The sequence below is a fragment of the Hipposideros armiger genome, unplaced genomic scaffold (assembly GCF_001890085.2).
Source record: "Hipposideros armiger isolate ML-2016 unplaced genomic scaffold, ASM189008v1 scaffold_404, whole genome shotgun sequence".
NCBI lineage: Eukaryota > Metazoa > Chordata > Mammalia > Chiroptera > Hipposideridae > Hipposideros > Hipposideros armiger.
In genome coordinates, this window is record NW_017731754.1 from 1,671,928 (window position 1) to 1,696,040 (window position 24,113).

General features: G+C 41.1%; 1 protein-coding gene across 2 annotated transcripts in view; it reads right to left on the minus strand.

Annotated features, from left to right (window-relative positions):
* PRKN (parkin RBR E3 ubiquitin protein ligase) overlaps nt 1-24,113 on the minus strand; it is a 187,572-nt gene that overhangs the window by 147,902 nt on the left and 15,557 nt on the right. The window contains exons 1-3 of one of the 2 annotated variants that reach the window (XM_019663792.1): nt 20,108-20,126; nt 17,751-17,812; nt 7,953-8,102 (exon numbers count right to left, since the gene is read on the minus strand). In XM_019663792.1, the coding sequence (XP_019519337.1) occupies nt 7,953-8,057 (105 nt within the window). In that variant the 5' untranslated portion in view covers nt 8,058-8,102; nt 17,751-17,812; nt 20,108-20,126. Of the gene's footprint in view, nt 1-7,952; nt 8,103-17,750; nt 17,813-20,107; nt 20,127-24,113 lie in introns of those variants that run through there. The other variant, XM_019663791.1, reaches the window with a different exon arrangement.

Here is a 24,113-nt window from a genome sequence, read left to right on the forward strand (position 1 = left end):
CCATCACTGGAAACCACATGTGGTCATCGAGCCCTTGAAATGTGGCCACTGCGACTGAGAAACTGAATTTTTAACTTTGTTTAATTTTAATAAAAGACTTTTCCATTCAATGTGCCACACAATTGATCTCCTACCACATTGTCTAAAGAGATGGAGCTTACCACTTTGAAAGAGTATAATTATTTTACATTTCCCTTTATTTTGACAAAAATTAGCTAAAGACTAGAGGAATGGACAGTGGTCTGTGCTGTGAGAAAATGTATATTTCTATTTCAAACCACAGAGCACTTTGTAGGAACATTTGTCAATTGATTATTGTTTTTCAGAGAGATGGTGTGCACAACTTGTTTGTGCTTTTGTGGACTGTTTCTTTAATTAAATAAAAAGCTTTCTATCTTTGCACTTCAAGCTGTCTCACATGCAGAAAGTCTAGCGAGACTTATATCCAATCTGCAAATGAGCCCATCTTAGAGTTTAAATTAGATTTTTGCACACATGTCAAATAAACACGAAATGTATATTTTTCACATTTTGTAACATTAACTTTCTGTTTAAAATGCTTTTTGGTAAATAACATCTTGTATATCAAAAAATAACATGTCAATAAGATATGATTCCACTTTCCATGTGTTGGAGAGGCCGGTGGTGGAGGCGAGCACGGTGGAGCCTGGCACTTAATTAATGCTTAGAAATCAGTATTACTCACGATGATAACTACATATCTTTTCTGTATCTCTTTGAAAGCATCATGATATAAAACACATATATTTGAGGTCTAGACTTTAATCTCTAGTCTCTTTTAAGAAAAGGGAGAACTAAATATAGTTTACAAAATACTTCACGTAATTATGTATTTTTACAAAATTAAAATATCTTTAAAGAACAGGGAAAGTAACTGTTGTGTTTTTCCTTTTCCTAGCAAATATTGACTGTCGGCTAGTTTTCTATTTCTGAGCTTTACATATTGAAAAAAGGGCTTCTTCTCTATTTATTAATTTTTTAACTTAATAATTAGTTTTATCTAAGACTGAGGCAAGGTGTCTCCATCTATCTTCATCGACTCCTTTCTTATATAAAGACTAAAAATGAGGTTCGACGCTCACTGAACAAAAATCTTCACCAATATATTAATGCTATTGTTATAAGTAGTTCAAACTCATTATTTTTAACAAAATTTTCTTTGCACATAGCAGGTCATATCCAACACTTGCGTAGGTCTAGATCTAGGTGGGATGGGCCCTGGTAACGTCAAGTTCTATAAATTGTGAGACCCTCTTCAAGGAAATCAACACAAGGATACAAAGTTGGTTACGAGGGCCGGTGTGAGCATGGAGCCCAATGGAAAGGCTTCACCGGTTCCTCCTTAGAACTGCTCTGAGCGGCTCATGATATTCAGTAAAGGAGGGAGTCATCATCCAATGCCTTAAGAAATTCGATTTTATCTCCTTAACTAATGGCCAGTAAAATGATTTTAAAGAAATCTTTAGTTTTCACTTAAATGTGTAATTTTTGTTTTTTTTTGCATTTGTCAAATCTTGTCCTTAGGTTTCTAATGTAAAACAGAAAACTCTTCCTCCAATTCTTGGTATTATTGTGAGAAATTATCTCCCAGACATATAATATACCCAAACAACACCACATAAGATAAAGATGCTTTATTTATAGAAAACTCAAACAGTTTGATTTCCATAGCTTTCTGTACTCCCAGATTAGTGAGTATATTGTATTCCATATTTTGTTGCTGTTCTCCAGTAGTAAGCACATCAATATTTTACCTCGGAGTCATAAAAGTTAGTGAGAGAGTTCTGATGAATAGCAATAAGGCCAGAGAAAAAATAATGCATAAAGTGAATTCCTCAGGAATCAATTAATATTTTTTATGAGCAGTAGTAAAAATATGATCAAAGGTTAGCACAGAGTAGGTCAGGCTATTTGATTCCCAAATACATTCCTCATTGAGTTCCGTCTATCAAAAATATTCTGTGCTGTGTCAAAACTAAAACCTTAGTGCTCCCAAGACTAAGACATGTTATATACCAGAATGTACAAAATTCTTTATTTGCCATGTAGCCTTTGATAGGGCATTTAAACTCTAAGTTTTACAGCACTTTTAGGTTCCTAAATGACTTTTTGTGGATCTCTGAACGTAGCATATTTTAGTTTTCTGAATTATGTATTATGTGTGCAAGTAAAACATTGTCTATTGTATAAATACAGTAAAACCTTGGATTGTGAGTAACTTGGTTTGCAAGTGTTCCACAAGACAAGCAAACATTTCTAATACATTTTAATTTAGTAAATGAGCGATGTCTTGCAATACGAGTAGTTTGTTTCCAGAACGAATTATGCTCGCAAACCAAAGCATTACTGTATATGGGGATACTTAAATATTTTTTGAAGAGATTCTTGTTGAGGCAAGGTAAGCAATATTGGAAAAAATGATAATATTTGAAAATAAAAGTGAACATGTATTCATATTACTTCCACATTAAGATTCATTAATTCGGGCCATCCGAGTGGCGCATTGTTTAAGAGCTGGCTTGGGACACCAGCTCTGAGCAGCAGAGCCCGGGTTCGGATCCCACATGAGGACCAGTGACGCTGCGCCCTCTACAGCTAAGATGGTGAACAACAGTTCGACCTGGAGCTGGGCTGCCGTGTGTCGCCGGCGACGGTGTGGGCTGCAGCCCCTGCTGCAGTGGGCTGCCATAAGCTACTGTGTGTGGCTGGCAGCCGGCATGAGCAGCCAGCAGCTGGTGTGAGCTGCCAAGAGCCGCTGACAGCAGCCATCCAATGGCCTGCGACCTATCAGCCTCACCCAGGAAGAGCGCAATAATACCAACATGGGCCAGTGAAGTGACGTCCTCCACAACTAGACTGAAGAACAAAAGGACAGCAACTTGTCTGTCCCCCTCCCCCAATACACCAATAAAATCTTAAAAAAAAAAGATTCATTCTTTCATTCCTTCCTTCATTCATTTGTTCATTCATTCAGTGAATGTTGAACCCTCCAATAAATGAATTTAATGAAGACAAGAATATAAAAACTGAGCACTGGAATATAAAGTCATGAAACAAGTGTAACAGTTCCACTTGTTTGAAGATTAAGCACCACTTCCCACCAATCCTGGGAGGTAGTACTTAATCTCAAATAATTCTTCATAATGGTAATACGTTTGCTGTAACCATCAGACATCCACCACGGCTTTCCTAGAGGGACCGACATTATCATTTAAATAGAAATCCTTGGCTTTATTTATTAGCGAACACACTGTTCTCCGGGTAACGGTTAAGCCCAGTGATAGAGCAGAGCACGGGATCAGGTAATCTGATTTTCCGATGAACATGACTAAGATGTTTGAATAAGAGACTCATAAATATTAACCTGAGCACCTATTTTAAAGAAGCCAAAGGCAATCAAAATGCTGAAGTCAGTTTCTTCAGATGGAAACTATGTACAACAGCAATTATGGATGGAGGGGGGGGCCACCCAGGCCTGTACTGGGGGCTGACAGACAAGAAGATTAGAACCATACAAGCCTGCAGTGCGACACATGGGTGTGTCTCAGCTCTGAAAACGTGTGTCTATGGCCATATCACAATGACCTTAAGGCCTAATACTTAAATTCCGTGAATGACAGGGGCTTTGGTTCTCAATCTTTTTACCCATGAGATAACTTTTTGTAACATCAAGCATTCCTTGTATACCCACATAATAAGAGTTGCACTTTTCGGATCTTTTGAGAGTTGAGGAAAAATTAAGCTAAGGTGGATTCGCACGTCCCTTACAATAAACCTGCAAACTACAGCCTGAGGACCACTGAAGTTAATGAAAGCTAGGGTTGCTTCCACGTCCAAGGCTCCGGCTCTTCTATAGCTTTGCTGCCAACGACTTCCCTTGAACACTGTGTGGATGACATGCTCACTACTCCTGTTTTGTGGCTGGTTGTCTGTGGGGTTAGAGCAAATGCTGAACAGAGATTCATCTTCCTCTAACTTCTACCGAGTGAGCCCTGTTCCACCACTGAAAGAACATGAACTCACCAGGGTTCCTTTCACACAATGGCTTTCCAGTGCCATCCTGAAATCCAGAAAAGACTGGCGCCTCACAAAGATGTACAAATCACAGCAAATCAGGATACATCAGGAAAAGGGGAAGAGAAAAAAGAAAAAGAGAGAAGCTAGGAAATGAGTTCCAAACCCCATTCCGTTAGTGACCCAGGTGTAAGCTGTAGAGCCCCCCAGGGTGGCTCTAGGTTTTCTAGAAGTCAGCTTGCAGAGGGACTCCTTATCAGCTGCACAATTCATGATACCCTCAAGCACAACTTCCCTCAGAACAAACATGAGGGCTGCCGCTGCTCAGGTCAGCCTGGAACAGACACCATGGTTCCTCATAGAACAGTCCATTGGGATGTCCTGAGCCCCACGCTTCAAATTTCCAGTAGAATGACCACAATGTCAACAAAAGACATTATGCCAAAGTACTATGGGGAAAAAGCAATTCTGTGAAGGGCTAACATGGTGGGGACTCCGTACCGAATTCCCTGCCATAGATCTGGCTTGATACAGGGGTATATTCTAGAATATTTGGAAGAGAGGATCAAATAAATATAAATAATTTTCCTTAAATATTGGTTCTTTTAGGTGAACTTTTGATAACTATTAAGCTTTTGATTAAATATTAAATAAATACGCATTTAATGCCAGGCACTGTTCTTAGCATTTTACATCTACTATCTCATTTAATATTCGTAATAGTTTTATACCATGTTACTATAATATACCCTACTGTAGAGGTGAGGGAGCTGAGGAAAGAAAAGATTAAGACCACTAGTATTGGTTGGAGCCAGGATTTGAACTTAAGACATCGAATTCACTCTCCTTTTTGACCACTACAGAATCCCAAAAGGTAAGTTGGGTTAACACCCTTTGTGAAAGTTGAGGATTTGAAGAGAAAAGGGAATGATGAGGTCAATTTATCTCTGTTGAGAAGTCAAAGCAATGGGCATTGGTGGAAAAAGGGGGTTGGGACACCAAAGACAGGGAGGAAAAGGAAAGCATCAAGTCAAGTGCGTACTATAGAAAATCATTCCTTTGTTCCTTCTTCAACCTCTTCAAACTGCAAACTGTAGTGGTTCCAAATATGTCCGTGATTGCTTTGATAGTCTTTCCTTGGAGATGGAAGCTTATTCCTTCCCTTTGAGGGTGAGCTGGATCTGGTACCTCAGTTCTAATGAATGGAAAAAAGCAGAAGGGATGGTGCGCCACTTTGGAGATTAGGTCAAACAAGGCACTGTGGCTTTCTCTTTGCTCTCTCTCTTTCGGATCACTTGCTCCAGGTGAGCCAGCTGCCATCTGGGACAAATAACCCAAGACAAAGGCCACATGGTGAGGAAGTGTGGCCGTCTGCCAACAGCCAAGAGAAACCGAGGTCTTTTTGGCCAACAGTCAGTCATGTGAATGAGCCATCTTGGAAGTCATCTTGGGATCCTACAGCCCCAGTCAAGCCTTCAGATAATTGCAACCTGAAGGGGAGCAGAGTTTGCCACCCCCAAAATATGCTTCTTTGGGATATTATTTTAAGCTGGTTATTTTCAAGAAACAAAGGACTCAAAAGAAACTTCACCTTCCCCCTAACTGCTAAAAAGAATTTAGACGAAGGATTAAAATAGCTGTCATCATAGGGAACTACAGTTCATTATGAACTACTATGAAAGGCAGGGGGGAAGCAAGCGAGGCCCACTGATCAGAGCCCTCTCTGTGTCCATGGTTAAAGGTGGTTAAAGGTGGCCCAGCAAACACTTATTTACCATACATTTGCTTTTCCATTTCCATGTAAATTGCGTTCTTCCTCTTTGAAATCTCAAACCATTTCTCCCATCTTGTTCCTTAGCTCAAGGTGACATATAGGCCTCGACTTCCTTACTTGTCCCAGGGTCCCAAATTCTTATGGAACCTTTGTGTGCACACACACAATTAAATTTGGTTATTTTCTCCTGTTAATCTGTCTCATGCCAATTTGATTATTAGACCAGCCAGAAGACCTCAGAGGGACAGAAGAGAAAATTTCCCCTTCCCCACAGACCCAGTTTGACTGCCACCTCATGAGACACCCTGAACCTGAACCACCCAGATAAGCCTCTCATGGATTCTTGACCTTCAGAAACTCTGTGAGATAATACATGTTTCTTAAATGGTTAAAAATTGGGGTTATTGGTTACACAGCAATAGATAACTAAGGCACAAACTGGTAGGTACACCTCGAAATAAAACAAAAGAGAACAAATCAAAATAAAACAAAACTCATTAGCTAGAATTCCCACAGGACAAAGAAACATCCCAAAGATAGCTATCTTCCTTTAGGGAAGGTTTGCCCCGAAACTCTCTTAACTCAAAGATATTAGCAACTCAATTCACTTCCAATGTATTTTCCTAAGAGTTGGAGCTTAAATATGTATGTCACATTGTGTAAAAAAGGACAGGTAAAGGAGTTCGAAGCTTTCAAATTGCATAAGACCTTCATAGTTCTTTAAAGCCAGGTGAAAAACTGAGTATAGAAGATTGGCCAAACAATCTCCCCACCTCACAGAGAAAGTTAAGATCTTGGAATCCACTTTTAGAGAATGGAACAGCAGGCAGTTAACAGGCAGAAGCATATGATTAGCTGTTGGTTAAAAACAATCGTAACTCATTTTGAAAGGAAACATTCGCAAGTGTTCTGAGCCTGGAAGGTGTCAGCCTTCTTAGGCCACGCACAATTGGCACAGGTTATACAGTAAATGATGACAACCAGGGCTGGAAAGCGTACTTTGATTTCCATAATTTCTAAGGCTAGCACACATTCCTGGAGTTTCCATTCTAACGTGATCATGGTCATTCATCCAGAGGCATTCCTTCCCACTTAGGCACCATGGTATCTCATTATTTTTCAATTTCCACTTCCTCTACTTTCTTGCTCAGCCCACGGCTCTGGGAGTCCCACCACATGACAGATAGGAAGCTTCACGAAGGGCGACAGATGCTAACTTATGCACAGGTGACTCAGCGCTCAGCCAAAAACTACGCCTAGATAATAAGCCTCCGCCATCAACACTCCTTCACAAAGCCCCTCATGAAGCTGCCATTTTAGAACAAAGACATGTTTTCCCAGTAAAATTCAATAGCATGTTATAAGCATTTGTACTTTCTTCCTTTTCCAGCCTGCATGAAATTTCATACCAGGATTATTCTCCATTTGTCATTTCAATTTATAATTCCGTAGCCTTGTCACCTTTGGGTTATGCCTCCCTCACCCCTTCACCGTCAGCTTGCAGCGACAGATTCATTCAAGAAGCAGTCTAGGTCATGTTGTTTGAACTCTTGGAACAAACATTTTCCCCATCTCATTCTGCTTCTCTGAGAGGCACCATTAGTTTTGCTCATCTCAATTTAAAATGATTTTTATGACAATAACATTTCAAGTTTCACATTAATCTTCAATTTTTTTTCTTGAAATACTTAGGCAAACAACATTGCTAAGACATCCCTGATGAGAAATTCTCTTTCCCTTTCACTCCTGTCTGCTTAAAGCCAACTCTGAAGAACGCATACATTTTTGCTCTGAATCAACTGAGCACGGGAAGAAAAGTTCAAAAGATTGGTCTAGTGATTTACAACATCTTAGAATAAACACTGTGATACGTAATTAAAGCACAAAAGTCTTTCCTTCCTTCCAAAAAAGAATCATTCTATCATCTATCTATCTATCTATCTATTTATCTATCAACCATCATCTATCTCTTATATCTGGAATCCTATATGCAAATTTTTAAATCTGTTTTCTCATATATCAGTTCAAAGATGTCTGCGTCCAAATGGAAAATGAAAATAAAACATGTATATACTCCCAGCCAATTTACCAAAGCAAAACAAACACGCAAGTAATCAACACCCAGGGGTGCCGCAGTACTCACCCCACAGCCCAGGCCGTCGCCCCCTTCACAGGTGACTTTCCTTTGTTCGGGCTCCGGAAGCAGCCCCGCCCCGCAGCCAGGGCTGGGGCACAGCACGCCCCCCATCCGCAGCACGCACTCCTCAGCACCATATTGCTGGTACCGGTTGTACTGCAAAAGGAGAAAAGAGTTTTAAAATGATTAACATATACACTAACATGTATTAGCCAAAACACTAATAGTTGGTGCTGTATGTGTTTTCTTGTTAATCTGTTTCAGTAAAAAATGAGGGGTGGGTAGATAAGATATGGTCCAACATAGAGAAAGGCTTCTAATTCCAACTGGCAAAAAAGATAAGTAAGGTATTTATTTATTCTCTGTAGTTCTACAAATTTGTTCCCCCAAATCGATTTTCTAAAGTTTGTTTTTTTAAATACTACTTCCATTAACTTCACTTAATATTCTTATTTCATACAAATTTTAGGGAACATACCTATATTTCAAGTTATGGACACTTTCAATGCATCATTAGCAATCTCATCAAGTAGGATGTTTTCACGCCTCTATTCAGGAGTCTACGGGTTTTTGAAACCATTTTGAAAACAGGTCCCAATATTCCAGCCCACGGTAACTGTTAGCAGCTGACACGATATCACTCAGCACATTCAGCTGGATGAAGAAGTAGCTAATATTAAAGAACAAAACTTTCCTTTCATCACTATTCCTTGTCTTCAGGAATGCTTTCTTTTATCTCTCACTTCAGTTGTTTGTGCTACTGTTTGGCTCAATTCTCTTTAATGGTTTCCCCGGCCTGCAGAGTAAAACCCAATCTCCATAGTACAAGTTTCAAGGTCTTCCTGGCTGCAGCCCTCAGTTACTGTTCTCGCATTATTCGATCCTATTCTCCTCTAAACTAGGATCAAGTCAAACGGATTTGCTCTGCTATTACTTAATTTATGCAACATTTATTGAAAGCCACTTTGTGCCAGACAGCACTGTAGGTGCTGGGGAGACAGCAGTGAACAAAACTGACATGTCTGCTCTCATCCAAAAGAGTGTGACAATAAATCCTGAGAGATTAAACTGTATAGTGCTTCAGATGGCGATACGTGGGAAGGAGGATAAAAAAACAGAGGAGATAAATCCTAGGGAAGATGGGGATTACAGTTTCAAAGAGGTGATTAGGGAATCGGGAATGCCATAGAGAGAAGGCACATTTAAGCGAACATCTGATGGAGATTAGAAAAGCAAGCTGCATGCTACCTGGGGGACAGCTTTCCAGGCTGAAGACACAGCATTATAAAGGTCCGGAGGCCACAATGTGGTCGGCTTGCTTGAGGTGCAGCCAAGGAGCCAGAGCCGCTGAGGGGAGCGGTGGGCGGGGACATAGAAGATGAAATCAGAGAGTTAACGGGGATCTAGGCTGCAGAGGTTCCCCCAGGGCCACTGTAAGAGCTCTGGCTGTTGTTCTGAGAGATACGGGCATCACCGGAGACTTTTGAATTGTGGAATGGCATAATCTGACTAATCTTTTTAAGAGAGCCATCTGGCTGGTATGTTCAGAATAGGGTCCTGGGGGCAAAGATTGGCGCAGGAAGCAGGACACAGGTAGAAAGCTACTTCAGCCATCTGCCTGGGAGATGGTGGTGGCTTGAACCGGACGGCAGTGGTGAGGTGGGCGTTGGTGGTTGAGTTCTGGGTATATTTTGAAGGTAAAAAAGGTGAAACTTTTAGGCATATTGGATACAAGGTGTGAGAGAAAAGGAGTCAAGCATGAGTGTGATATTTTTCCCTGAGAAGACAGAAGGTGGGGGTGGGGGGGAGGAAGAGAGAGGAAGGGGGGAGGGTGAGAGAAAAGAGAGAGAGAGAGAGAGAGAGAGAGAGAGAGAGAGAGAGAGAGAGAGAGAGAGAGAGAGGGAGAATACCACTGAGATGGGAAGACTTGCAAAACGAAAGGGGTGTGTGTGTGTGTGTGTGTCTGTGTGTGTTTAGAAAGGTGGGGGATGGAGTCATTATTTCTATTGTGCTCATATTCCATTTGACCACCTATTACACAGCTAAGTCAAAATGTTGAGTGGCTAACTGGATATATGAGCTTGGAGTTTAGGAGAAAGTGTGGGTTGGAGGTACACATTTAGAAGTCATAGGGACATATGGAGCTGGGAAGGAATGGGTTAGCATAAGCCTACTACCCATTTTCTTAATTTTCTGGCCCCAGGAAAGAAAGAAAGATGACTTGGTTAGATCCCCTTGTAAACATGCTAATGGTACATTTATGCAACAGCATTTGCTAGAAAAGAGCTCTTATTTATGGAATACATTTAGCAGGAAATACTTGGTCTGTGATTGCTTATGGTAAACAAACTAGAATATGTGAATTTATGGAAAAGGCTCTCTGGAAAATGTCATAAGCTGTGTGATTATCAAGGGATAAAATGAAGATATTTTATTAAGTGGTGTATGATGAGACAGTTTATAGAAATTTCATGTTAGTGATCGTTTCATGAACTTCTCAGAAACCTTATTTATTAAATCTTGCCTAGAGTCACCTTAATATGCCGAGAAAGGAACCGGGGGCCATGTTAAATGACTAGAGGAGGAAACGGCCATTTGTGTTGAATGCCATTGAGAAGCCAACTAAGACGAGGTCCAGAGTGCTCAGGTCCCTTCTGAGCTCACCTGCACACCCCCTCTCTCCTTTTATGTATCTGCAACTCCTGAATGTAGCATCATATCTCGTCCACAGTTGATACACAATAAATAGTTGTAGAATGAATTAATGAAATCTGACTCCATTAAGTGTCAATCAATTAAAGCATTCTAATAAAATAACCTATGGCAATGAGATTAATAATAGAGTGTTATAGGATGGTTTTACCTACATAAATTGTTTTCCTATTTTAAATAAATTGCTCTTAAGTAATTGGCTATTTTCTGATTTGATGACAGATTATGTATCTATTTAATTTAGTCAGGCAATTTTGCTACTACAGTAGCTTTCATCCAGGAAGATGTTAAACTGTGGATAAAGTCCAACAACACTTTAGAAATTCTTGCTGACTCCATTCGTCGTGGTTTCAGATACTGATGAGCACATAATGAATGCTTTCCATTCATTAGCTAAAAAGTTTATAAGAAATTACTTTATTATATTTATTCCATTTATGGTACACTCCGGAGCATTTAAGCATACAACTGCTTTTCTAAAGGAAGACACATATTTTAACGTATATGCTTGGTAATTTTTGATGATTAAAAAGTATACTCAACATCTGAAATAAAACCTATGCCACGGAACTTTTTTTTTAACATTGTCAAATTTATAAGAAAAACACTTGACCTCGAGCCAATAATGTTCTAGTAGTCACGGAACGTTTAATACCCTCAGGAAGTAATTTAGACAGGTAGTTATATATATGTCATTAGCAGAGATCCTTATTTCGTTCCCTTCACGATGTGACCCACATTTCCATAGAATCCTTTCAACCACTTACTGGCACAAAGTTGAGAGTGCATTGAGAGAATCCGATTATACACTCACTGGAGAGTTGTGACAAATTAGCACTAAGTAGAACAGAATATCTATATTCATCTGAGGGTAAGGTATATACAATAGTGGTAAAGTGATAAATGAATCCCAAGTAAAAAGAAACCAACACTGATTCGTTGATACTACTTGTGTTATTTCCAAGGACTTTTTTACTTATCGATATTGGATAGGATTTTACAAATAGGAGAAACTTGGAGGAATGTGATTAACTTGTAATGTGGACGGGGTTGGTACAGAATCCATTCTTGAATAAGCTCAAAAGCAGCAAATTCTCTAAAAATCACTTATGCGTTGTTGGTCTCTGGATCACAGAGAATGTCTGCATATATTAGAAAATGTGTAGGTATATTAATACTTACCTGCCGACTTATACAGTTCAGCTATTACTAAAACTAGTTGGCAAATTTCTAGATACCCTTTCATAAAGTGGATTATCCACAGAAAACTTAGAGTTGACAACACAATATTTGCAAAAAATTTTGAAAATAAATGTTGATTTTAACAAAGCATACTACTCTACAACTAAGGAAAAAATTAAAAAATAAGATATTTCCTCTTATATTTCATCAGATTGTAGTGGAAATACATTCCGTTAGTATGACCTATCTAGGTAAAATCTCAACTCACTGCTATGGTTTATATTTTATTTATTTGGGGAGCAAATTATTCAGCCTTTATGTGTATGCTGTGGATTCTCTTAAGAACAGGAACTACTCATTCTAAAGTATAAAATTCATAGACGTTTCAATAAGCTCAGCTTTTAAGAATCTAAATAATGAGTCATGGGAGAATATAATCAAATAGAGGTTGTGCTTTTGGTGGTTTGTAGGTCATTAGAAAGAGCGGGGTTGGGTAGAATACTGTTCTATAATGAAGCCAGGGTCACAGGTTCAAGTCCCATGTGGGCCAGTTAGCTTCCCCTTTCTTTCCGGCCACTGGCTGCATGCCATATACGGGTGGCCCCCCGAGGGAGGGGTCAGGCTGGGAAGGAACTGCATCTCAATATCCCTCACTGTGAAAACCTCTCCAAAGACCTGTCCTATGTAGGAGGGCACACAGGACGTCGTGATGTTTAGTTCGCATGCTTTCATAAGAAAAGAAAGCAAGAAGGAATCTCAACTTTGAAACTGCAAGTAATTTGAAGCACAGGGGTAAAATCTGGGAAAACTGGCAAATGTTCTGTCAAAATGAGTCACGGCTTGTCAGCCATCCAGGAGCCGCATGGCAGCCTTTCAAATCCTCTGAGAGCAGGGAAGCAGGCTGTTTTTGTTCTGCTGTGGAATTTTCCAGACTATCCTTTTGGGGGCACTCAGGTACAGCTGTAAAAGCAACCTCAGCCCAGGCTAGGGATGGTCTTGCTCTCCCCCCTAAATGCTGGTGGCCGTAGAAGCACTCAAGACGCCCTCCCTGGGTCATCTCTCTTAATCCACCCTGGAGGAGAGAGAGGAACCCTGCCCAGCCGTATGGTTCACGGGATTACTACCCAGTTCATGTGCCGGTGCTAACACTGCCTATGCAATTCGTCCTCCATGTCCCTGGGAAGTAACAGGTGAGGACACTGAGTCACAGAGAAGTTCAGTTTTTCGCTGAACTTGACCCACAACACTGCATCAGCGCTTGTTGTTTAACAGACAGCCTTGCCCCAATACCAAGCCACCTCCACTTTTTTTCTTTCTTCCCCTTTTATTAACAATTTTTTTCCAGCTCACTATTCCTTGGTCATCTTTTAGAAACTAATGAAAACCAGTTTATTACAGCACTTCCTCTTTGGATTAAAAAAATGTAAAATAACTTTATAGAGGAACACGAACTTCTGATGAATCCATTTGTTCTTGTGCCAAAGATGCCCTATTTTCTACATATATTAGGATTTTTGCTTTTCAAAAACCTCCTTGAGTTTTCAAAAATCTTAGTCTTATTTTTCTTCATTTGCAGGTACTTAGCCCGGGGGAGTTGGTGACAGCCTTGTGGGGTGCCTGCCACATTGCTCTGTGTATTCTCTGTTCTGCTGCTAATAATGTTTTCTTCACCCTGGACATCTGTCATCTACTGAAGAAGTAAATTGGCTAGAGAAAGGGCTGGACCCTGCTCCTTGCATAGAAAAACAATCATTAGGGTGGCTGAAATAAAATGTGAGGAGGAAACAATTCAAACAACAACTAAAATATAATTAGAGCAACAGACTGTCCTGGATTGCAATTTATTCTTTTTCTTTTTCTTTTTTTTTTTCATTTTCAGATGTTTCAGATGGCAGGATGCCAAAAAGTATCTCGATTTGTAATGGCTGTGGAATCTTCTGGAAAGGAGGTCAAAACCAACTGATTTCTTTGTCCCTTTTCCATGTACTTTGTTGGAGAAGTCTACTGATGGGAGTATAAATAGTACTCAAATTACAAACATTTTACTGAAGCACTGAATATTTGCAACATACATTGCAATCCTATTTACAGAAATTCTAAGAGATGACTGTGCATTACTTTTCTACAAATGGAAAAGCCAAACAAGAGAGGCTAAAATGACTTGTAAAACCGATTAATATAAAATTTTCATTTCATCCAGTAATGTAAGTTGCCTCACACATCCAGAGAGAGCCTGCGAGTTGGACCAGCTCCTGGGGAGGTCCCCCCACACCCCAGCAACCACCATGGGCAGCAGGGTGGGGCTGGGACTCTCAGCTTCCTCTCCAGAGCCTCATGTGACCATTTGTCCCGAGGCCACTAGGTTTTGTCACGCACCATCAGGATAGAAATATCCCTGACTGATGTGTCCCGTTTACATCAATCACCAGAGAGGTCCCTAGCTTTTCTCCAGTCTGACCCCCAATCTCACGCTCAGCTCTGCACACCCCTTTTCTCTACCCCTCCTTCACTGCCCCAGCTCCTGTCCCTGAGCTGGGGAACCCAGGGTCAGTCAGTGGACAATGCTCTGTGACATCAATCTACTCTATTGTTTTCCTCATACTTTTTTTATCATGGAAACCGGCTTATGCTGGAGAACACTACTTCACCTTCAGCCTCCTCAAATGTCTTCTCCACGGCACGCTTGATACCAAGTGCTCTCGGTGGAACGGTTTTCCTTTCTCCTTCTAAACCCCTCCAGCTTTGCCTTTCGAACCACCAGGCTCCACTTCTGCAGTCAGCTGACACCCAACCCCCTCATCTCTCTCATCCCCGCCCCATTTCTTGAAGCTTCAGTCCCTGACACCACAACTCCCTCCAGTTCTGCTCTGGATAACTGTGGAGCAACTCAGTGTCCACACGGGCGACACTTCCAACACCCTGGCTTCCCGAGCCCGTGGCCATCTTGTCCTCCGCCCTCGCGGCTGCCAACATCCTGGCCCTCCCCTGACCCTGTCACTGCCGGCCAATGCACCGTCTCCAAGATCTCAGGTCAGGCATCGTGTCTTTGGCCAACACCTACTTTTCCAGCTAAACCCTTCTACCACCCAAACTCCAGAAATGCTTTGAGCCCACTGTGACCTGGAACCAATGGGCCCCACACCTCTCCCCATCCTTCTGTCCTCTCATCCCACTTTCCTTACCCAGCTGAAATCTCATGCTCGGTCTTTCTGCTCACTCCCTTAGGTCCACCCTTACCTCCTCGGCCTCTCTCTTGTTTTGTTTCACTCTCTGCCTTTTCCCCATCTGGGCCTACACAGTTGAATGTGACAGAAAAACACCCCGGTGGTTTGCTCTCATAGCAAATTCACTAATTTCCAAAGTTTATTCACTCCCTGCCCTCCTAAATGACGACAATTGCATTATCCTCTCATCTCCCTGTAAAACTCTTCCGCCATGTTGGCTCTCTGCTTTCTATTTCACTGGAAAAGAGAAACAAGCAGTAAAAATCTTCCTACACATCCCACCTTCCCCACTGAGATGGGGGGGGGTGCTGCCCATACTTTTGTCTCTGCCAAGTCTACACTCAGGGAGCTGTCGAATCAAGGACGTCACCCCCCCAAATTCTCCCCTCTCTCCTGCATCATCAGCCGCCCCATTCTTTTCCCAAATTGCTTCCCTCAGCACATAAACATGTGTACATTTTCCTGTACAAAAGAAAACATTCTTGACCTCACTTTCCCCCACTCACAGGTGTCTCATTTCTTTGCTCCTTTACAGCTAAATTCCTTAACAGACCCGTGTCTGCTCTCTCCCGTTCCTCTTCTCCCCTCACACGAACCCAGTCCAGGCAGGCTTGCTCCCTCACCAGCTGACAGGTCAAGGTCACCAGTGACCTCCGAGTGCCAAACCCCAGGGCTCCACTGTCACCCTCATCCTGCTGGATCAGCACGGGGCACGGATGGCCTGCTCTCCTCCTAGGAGCGCTTTCTTCTTCGGCTTCCCGTTCACACTCGCCTGGATTTCATCCCACCTTATTCCTGCTACACCTTCTATGTTATAATGCTTTTTACAAAAAACAAGCATTACTTATGGTCACTGCAGAACCGCTGTACTTGCTTTATTCTCTACCTGGAAATCTCTCTTCCCAGATGTCACCTTTCAGGCCTTTCCTGACATATCGCTTGATCTGCTAGACCTTCCCGGACCACGTCATATAGAATTTCACCTCTGCCCCCAGCACCCGCTATCCCTCTGTGGTTTATTTTTCTCTGTCTAACATAATATATACTGAATATGTTCACATGTGTGTAACATACAGTTTTCCCCAACTAGAATGTGAGCCTGATAGGGACTTATTTTTCACTCCTCTGTCCCTATAACCGAGAATGGCATATGGCCCATGAGTAGGTACTCGGTAAGAATCTGTGGAGTGAAAGGAAAGAAGGAAGGAAGGAAGGAAGGGTGCATTTTCCGGAGATATAGATCAATACTGCTGTGACACACTATGTTGCTGTGTTGTACAACTAATCAGAGTAATATTGATTTTGATTATGGATGGATTAAATGTCTAGGAGAATGCAAAGAGGCCTGAATTCTATGCAAATCTAAGGTGATGATGATGGTTGGCTTCTTTCCCTACTAATCACCCAATGATTCTAAAACTAGTACGGAAACAATCTGCAAATATTGGTACAAGTTAGAAGAGAAGGCTCCATTATCTGAGCAGAAATGTCAGGGTAACCTTCAGTGGTGCTTTCCTTAAAAAACTCTCAGGCTTTCCCAGGAAAATGGCTGTGAGATAAAGGTGTTTTCATAAATGTATGGTTGGGGAAGTTGGGTATCAACTCTTACCTGCAATGGAGGGTGATTGATTTTGTCTGTATTTGAATAAACACGAATGTTTGTTATTCTGGAAATTTGTGGCATGAAAATATGAAGGAGGCATACACGAACCTGTTAATTCAAGGAGCTGGAAATGATTCCAGTTTTTTTTTTTTTATCAACCCCTAACTAACCTCTTACTGTTTTTAATCTCATGTGGGAACGGGCAGTCCAATTTTGTAACATACACATACCAAAGGAAAACACACAAACCAAAATCCATCTACAAAACTGAGGGTCTGCATCTTCACGTGCACATTCTCTGGTCAGAGGTGCCTCGGGGAGGAAAATCGGCCTGAGAGTGTAGGGTAGGCCAGCTGCCATATTGTCAGCCCTTTGGTGTATTTCAAGGATGACCTGACATAAAGACTTAACATTATAATATGGAACCTGTAATGCCATCTAAGGATTAAGAGATTTGATTTCAAGCCGTCAAAAGTATATGTGTGGGTATGTATGTATATGATTTACAAATATCATATTATATATAATATACCTAAAACGTGTATTATTTAGAACCCTGAATTATTTACTTAGCACATCTGTTTAAAGTCTGATACGTCTCACTGAGCACAAAATAGCATTTGAATAATCTACTTTAAATGGGATGTACTTTGTATATAAGTCACATATTGACCTCCAGAGAGAAGGCGGCTGCAGTGAGATGTAAATAATGCACACAAAGCACAGAATCTGGCGGAAAGAGCGTGCACATCCACCCGCAGACGTCGGATCAGGGCCGTGTGTGACGACTGATTCTTTAGGCAGAACTCGTCTCGGCACGGATGGACTTGTTTGTTGAGCTGCCACTGCGTTGTAGCTGCTTACTGGGGGCGCCGGAGATGAAATGCTTTGGCAGATAGCAGGTGTACCAATTAATAACCTGTCAGATCTGATGGATCGAAGAGGGAGCGGGTGTCCTCACCCATCTCCAGCGTGGCCCTCTTCCGTACTTTGGGGCGCCGAGGGTGGGGACACACACTCTGCCTCCCTGGAGGGGCCCAAGCTGTCTCATTAGTGTCTGTCTTTCACGAGAAGTCTACTCACCTGCTCTTCTCCAAGAATCCTGAAGTGATGGAGCTCTTTGATCAAGGAGTTGGGGCAGCCAGCTGACAGAGAAAAAATAGACAAACATGTTACTCCCGTTCTCTGTGGTAATGTGTTCCTGCATCGTTATCACGCTCAACAAACCAGTGTGGTTGTTTGAGGGGACACAAATGCCCACCTGTGAAATACATTCTAACCAACTGCCAATGTGCCAGACCTCCAAGGGAGCCCCGGCTGGGGCCTGGCCCCCACCCTGAGTCTCTGGGAAGGAGAAACATATGAGCTGGGGGCCAGGCCTTGTGTCCCCTTCTGGCTGTGACCTTGCTTTTGTGGGGTCTTAGGGTACCGTGTCATTTCTGCCCATCCTGTGGCTGAGCCCTAATAAAAGCCAGGATTTGGGGAGGCCAGATGGGAAGTTGGTGAGTAAAGGTTCATTTCACATGGTTGTCGTGTTCTGTTTCCGCTCCCTCCAGGTGGGGGTCCTGCACGCTGAGAATGAACACAGGACAGGTGGATGGCCCCATCTGCATGGGATTGGGCTGCAGTTTAGAGCCTCGCATGGTTCTTCCAGGAGGCTTTGTCAGCACCGTACAGATGCTGGGCTCTTATGGGAAGGACCCGGGAGGGGCCGTGGCACTCTTGGTGCCCATCACCGGGTTCTACCCAGTCAGGCGATCCTATTCGAGCTTTTATCTGTTCTCTCTTCAGTTGTAAGAGAAATAAGTAAACAAATACTCTCTACCTCTCTCTCTCTCTCTACACACACACACACACACACACACACACACACACACACACGCTAGTACATGCTTGGTTATCACTTAAAATATGCTGCATCCCTGTATTTTTAACAGAATTATTCCACAGTATTAGTTTGTAGTCATTTATAATGTTAACTCTGGAAACAAAATCGACATAAAAACCTGTTTCTTTGAGATAAGATCTATGGATGACATAAACTGCTGAAGTTTCTATTAAGGACTTGGGTTGGGTGCAAACTGGGCCAAAGCAATCACTGGGCCATTGCTAGTGTTCCCGGGGCTGTCACACAAGGATGGCGGAAGCGCTGAGGATGTTTGCCAGGGGAGGGCAGGCCCGGGCAGGAAGGGACTGTGGTCATTACAGGGGCAAATGCCTCTCCTTTGCAAGAGAGATTAGGTTTGTTCTTTCTTCTAGAAGGTAGGATTAAAACCAAGAGGTGAACATTACAGCACTCGACTTCAGTTCAATATAGACAATATTGGTGCAGCCGCTGTGGAAAACAGTATGGAGGTTCCTCAAAAAATAAAAAATAAAACTACCTGATGACCCAGCAATTCCTTTTCTGGGTATTTATCCAAAGAAATCCAAAACACTAATTTGAAAAGATATCTGCACCCCTATGTTCATTGTAACATTATTCACAATAGCCAAGATATGGAAGCAACCTAAGTGCCCAACAGTAGACAACTGTATAAAGAGAAGGCAAATCTATACAATGGAATATCGCTCGGCCATAGAAAAGAATGAAATCTTACCATTTGCAACAACATGTATGGACCTAGGGGATGTTATGCTAAGTGAAATAAGTTAGACAAAGACAAATACCATATGATATCACTTATATGTGGAATCTAAAGAACAGAATAAAGGAACAAACAAAACAGAAATAGACTCATAGATACAGAGAACAAACATGGTCATCAGATAGGAGAAGGTTGTAGGGGGCAGGGTGAAAAAAGGGAAGGGATTAAGAAGTACAAAGTGGTTGCTACACAGTAGTCATGGGGATGTAGGGTATAGCATAAGGAATACAGTCAATAACGTTGTAATAACTATGTATGGTGTCACGGAGGTACTAGACTAATGGGGGGAGCTCTTCAAAGTACATTCATTAAAAACAGAAGAAATTTACAATTTAAAAAATGGCATAAGTTGCATTATAAGCTAATAACTGGGGGTTTTGAAACACAGGTTAAATGACTATTAATGAAGGATATTTTAGAGATGCATTTGACTGGGTTAGTTCTAATTCTGAAATTCTTTGGTCATGTAAAATGCTGAAACATAGTTTTAGTTTTTGATATTATATTCGATGTAGTTCTTGCTATTATAGTATTTTATATGCTGAGAAAGAATTTCATAAATGTTCATAAGGTAGTACAAAAGATTTAGAAAAATGTAAACAAAATTGTAAACAGGTGATGTCATCACCTGACAAGAGTCCAAGGAAATAAATGAAAATTCTGAGGGAAATATTTTGGAAAAATGTAGTAAATTAATTTCAGCAGACACGTCCAATACTATAAAGAAGGAAAACTAGATCCTTGAACTTATGAGACATACTTGAGCTGTCCAACTAGAGGCCACAGGCTTACAGTCTGAAGGATCTTTTCGAGAAGTTGTTCATTTCAGAGTTGCCATTGCGATGATTAAATAATTAGGAAAATTATATTCCGGATCATTTGGTTGGCTGTAATTCTACCGATATCTGCTGTAGAAATTCTGCCCTATGTCAGTTCTTGAGTTTCAGGTCTCCTGGGAGCCAGTAGTCATATTTTAGTTTTGTGAGACGCATGAAGAAAGAACAAGGCAGAGGGAATTTTGGGGGATGCATTCCCAACAAGTGAGGGTCCCCCGGTCTGGCGCCACGTGTGTGAGTGGAAGGTCCACACAGGATAAGTGCTGGAAGAACTCGGACACCCAGCACAGGGCGGGAGGCGTGCTGCGAGCAGAACCTCGGCCGAACAGGCAGGGCCCTGTCTGCATCCCAAGTAATGACTTCACATCAGTAAGATGACAGCATCTGCCATAGGAAATTGATAGAGTTAATCTGGCTACTTTTGGTTTTGTGCTTATATGTAAATTAAATTTATATTTAATTTATAAATTTTAATTTGGGCCTTCTAGTTGTATAGGCATAAAATGTTTATATCTAAATGTATTTAAGAAATATTATTTTAAAAATAATTTTATTCAACCTTAGAAATGTTTGAGGATTTTTTTTTCCCTTTACAAGTGATCCTTCATATACCTCAGATTTGAGAAAAATGGACTTGACTCATTTTAATGCCAGGTAAAATAAGAAACAGCATTTAAAATTAGCCTATGCACAGAATTTGTATTCTAACATTCTCCTAAGATATAACTAAAAGGATTGATAGCTCGAATGTAAACATCTTTAACAGAGACTAGCTAATTACCCGACACACCTGGTAGGTGCAATAAAATATAATAAACAAGGATAGATATAGCATATAGTTAGAAGGAAGGGGGTCACCATATTTAAGAAGACTCTGGAGGGGTATCTGTAACTGTGCTCATTACAGAAACATCAACGCATGAAATGGACAGACGCAAACTCAGTGTGACAATGGAGTTTCAAAATAACTCACCTAGAAAGACATGCCTACGAAATGCAGCAGCGTAGGGGGAGTGGGGGGAGGAGAGGGGGGGATAAAAAGAAACCCCCAACACTGAAATGTAAAGGAAAAAAATTAAGAAAAGAAGAGAAGAGAGCAGAAGAATGATTTGAAGTAATGATGGCTGACAACTTTCCAAGATTAATGACAGACACCAAACCACAGGTCCAGGAAGCTCAAAGAACAGAAAGCAGGATAACTATCCAAAAACCACATCTAAGTACAGCTTTGCTGAAAACCCAAGAGAAAGAGAGAATTATCACAAGTCAGAGGAAAAAGAAATCACTCTGCAAGTAAACAAGAATAAGAATTACAGAAAACTTCTCATCAGAAACGATGTATGCAAGAGAGTGGGGTGAAATATTTCAAATGTTGAAATAAAAACGCCATTAATCTAGAACTCTACATCCAACAAAATTATCCTTCATAAGCAAAGACTTTCTTTGACAAGAACTGAGGGAATTCACTGTCATTAGACCTGCCCTGTTAGAAATATTAAAAGAAGTTCTTCAAGTAGAAGGTAATGGTATGGGTCAGAAATTTGGATCTATGTAATGAAAGGAAAGTGCTGAAAAGGTAACAAACAAACTTTTATTTTTCTTGTTCTTGATTGATTTGAAGGATAACTTTAAAGTAATGAAAGTAATAATGTATTGTAATAATAATTATAATTGTAATAATAATAATAATTATTATAATAATAATTGTTAAGTAATAATAATAAAGTAGTAATGTATTAAATATAGCATATATTTAAGTGAAATGAATGCAGCAATGTCACAAAGGATTAGAAGGAGGAATTGGGAATATTCTGTTATAAGGTATCTGTATTACAAATGTTCTTTGTTCTAGTGATATTTAAAAACGGACTTAGATTAGTTAAAATAGTATATTGTAAACTTGAGGGCAACTATTAAAAAACTTAATTATTTCAATACACCCATGAAAAGACAAGAGATTGTCAGAGTGGTTAAAAAACGACCAAACAAGGAATAAAGGTTACATGTGAGTCATTTCCACCAATCACAAGAAATTCAAGAATCTGTTGACTTTAGCAGGTGATTAATCAAGTAAAAGCCTGGAGACTCTCTCAGGTGGTGGGTTTCTAATTTGATGTGATGGGGATCCGACCCTTCTCTCCAGGCTTGTCTGGTTGGAAGGTGGAAACCATTACTTGTGTTGGGAGGGCCAATGGGAAGGTCTAACTTGGAAAACATATCAAACAGTGGTTTTAAGGTGAGAAACACTAAATAGTATAATAAGCACGACACTGGGCATTTCAATTGGTTCTGAAGTCTGTCCCTAAAAAACCCCTAAGTATCAGTGTTGTGTCTGGCACTGGTTTTGGTTTGATACAGAAGGGAAAGAAATATAATATAGCCTGTGAGGACTTTGCAAATCTAGCTGGAGTGAAAGAATGTGTTAAATGGTGCCGGGTCTGTGAAGGAAGAGTGTGTATAAAATGGGAATACGTGAGGCACAGACAAGCGCATCAGGACACAGAGTCCTTCCAAACACGCCTGGAAAGGGACACCGGCGTCCAGACAAGACGTGTGTATTTTCCTGGTCGCTGCTGCTCCGTGATCCCTCTCGCTTCTCTCAGCCATCGATTCCACCATCTCTTTACCCTACACGCGAAGGTGGAGGGTTCTCTCAGTGCCAGCCTGGCCCAGAGTCCCCCCACGCCCAGCTACCTGGCCCTGGGGGGAAAAGAGAACAAGAACGAAGCGAGAGGGAGGGGAAAATGAAGGGACTGCTCGTCTCTACCTCCAGCTAGCTGTGTCATCGCCTACCTGTAAAAAAGGGAGTGCGGATATTTAACTTCTGCGGTTGCTGTAAACAGTGTGAGCATATCCATGCTCCTATGTATATGACCCAGTATAGCTCCCTGTACACTGTGGGCTTTCAGTGACTGGCGGTGGCTGTTTTGAGCCTCTGGGGCGCAGGGGTACTTGTGAGACTGTTCTTGAAATGGCTGTTCTGCTGTTGTCCCAGAAATACCTTTTTGCCTCCCAAACTCCTAAAATTTAGAGGTCAATTTTGCTAAAGAAGCCCAGTATCCAATTAAATAATTGAGATTTATTATGACAGTATGCTGAAAGACCATAGGTTATCAAGTCTGTATATATGTATATGTATGTATATAATGTATATGTATTATATGTATTTGTACATATGATCAGATCATATATACTAAGGAATGTATGGAGAGTATGCATTTAAGTTTGCTGTCTTTACATTAACTCATTTACTCCTTTAACACCTATAATAATCTAAAATGATTAATAAGCAATCTGATATTTGTATTTGATTATCATAAAGCTTTATGACATATTTTTACCTTTAAACTAGGTGGAAGTTTTTATTTTTTATTTTTTATTTTTTTAAATCTCACTGGCCATTTCAAATTGCATCCTTTGAGGCGATAATGAAAATAACTTAAGTCCCAGGTCCCCAAACATGTCCACTTATCCAAACATGCAAAAGGGAAACGAACTCAAATTTCCGACACAAGGGCCAGTGAGCAGCCACTTGCCATCCCCTTGGCTTCGTCGTCGGAGTCGGGCGTGACACACACTGAGGATACCATTTGAGTATACAGTCGACAGATGGGCGGTTATGACAAACAGGCTGTGGTTTAAAAGCAAACACCCCACAAAGATGTCAACGAAAACTGGGATGCATAATTCTGCTTAACCAGGGCTGATCTGTTGTTTTATTGGGTGAGGGCGGGAAGGGGCTGTGCTTTCTACTTGTAGCTGCTCGCGACTGGCCTTTGGTCACCCAGGTTGTTAATGAAGTAAATGACGGAGCTAGTAACCCTCAATTCCAGCTTGAAATTCTACTTCTAAATCCCTGGCGCCATGTACTACAAGGTGCTTTTTGCCCCGTGACGGTGGTTTTGCAGAAACGGATGTTAGATGTTTGCATATAAAAATGCCAGAAGTTCAGATTTTCACAT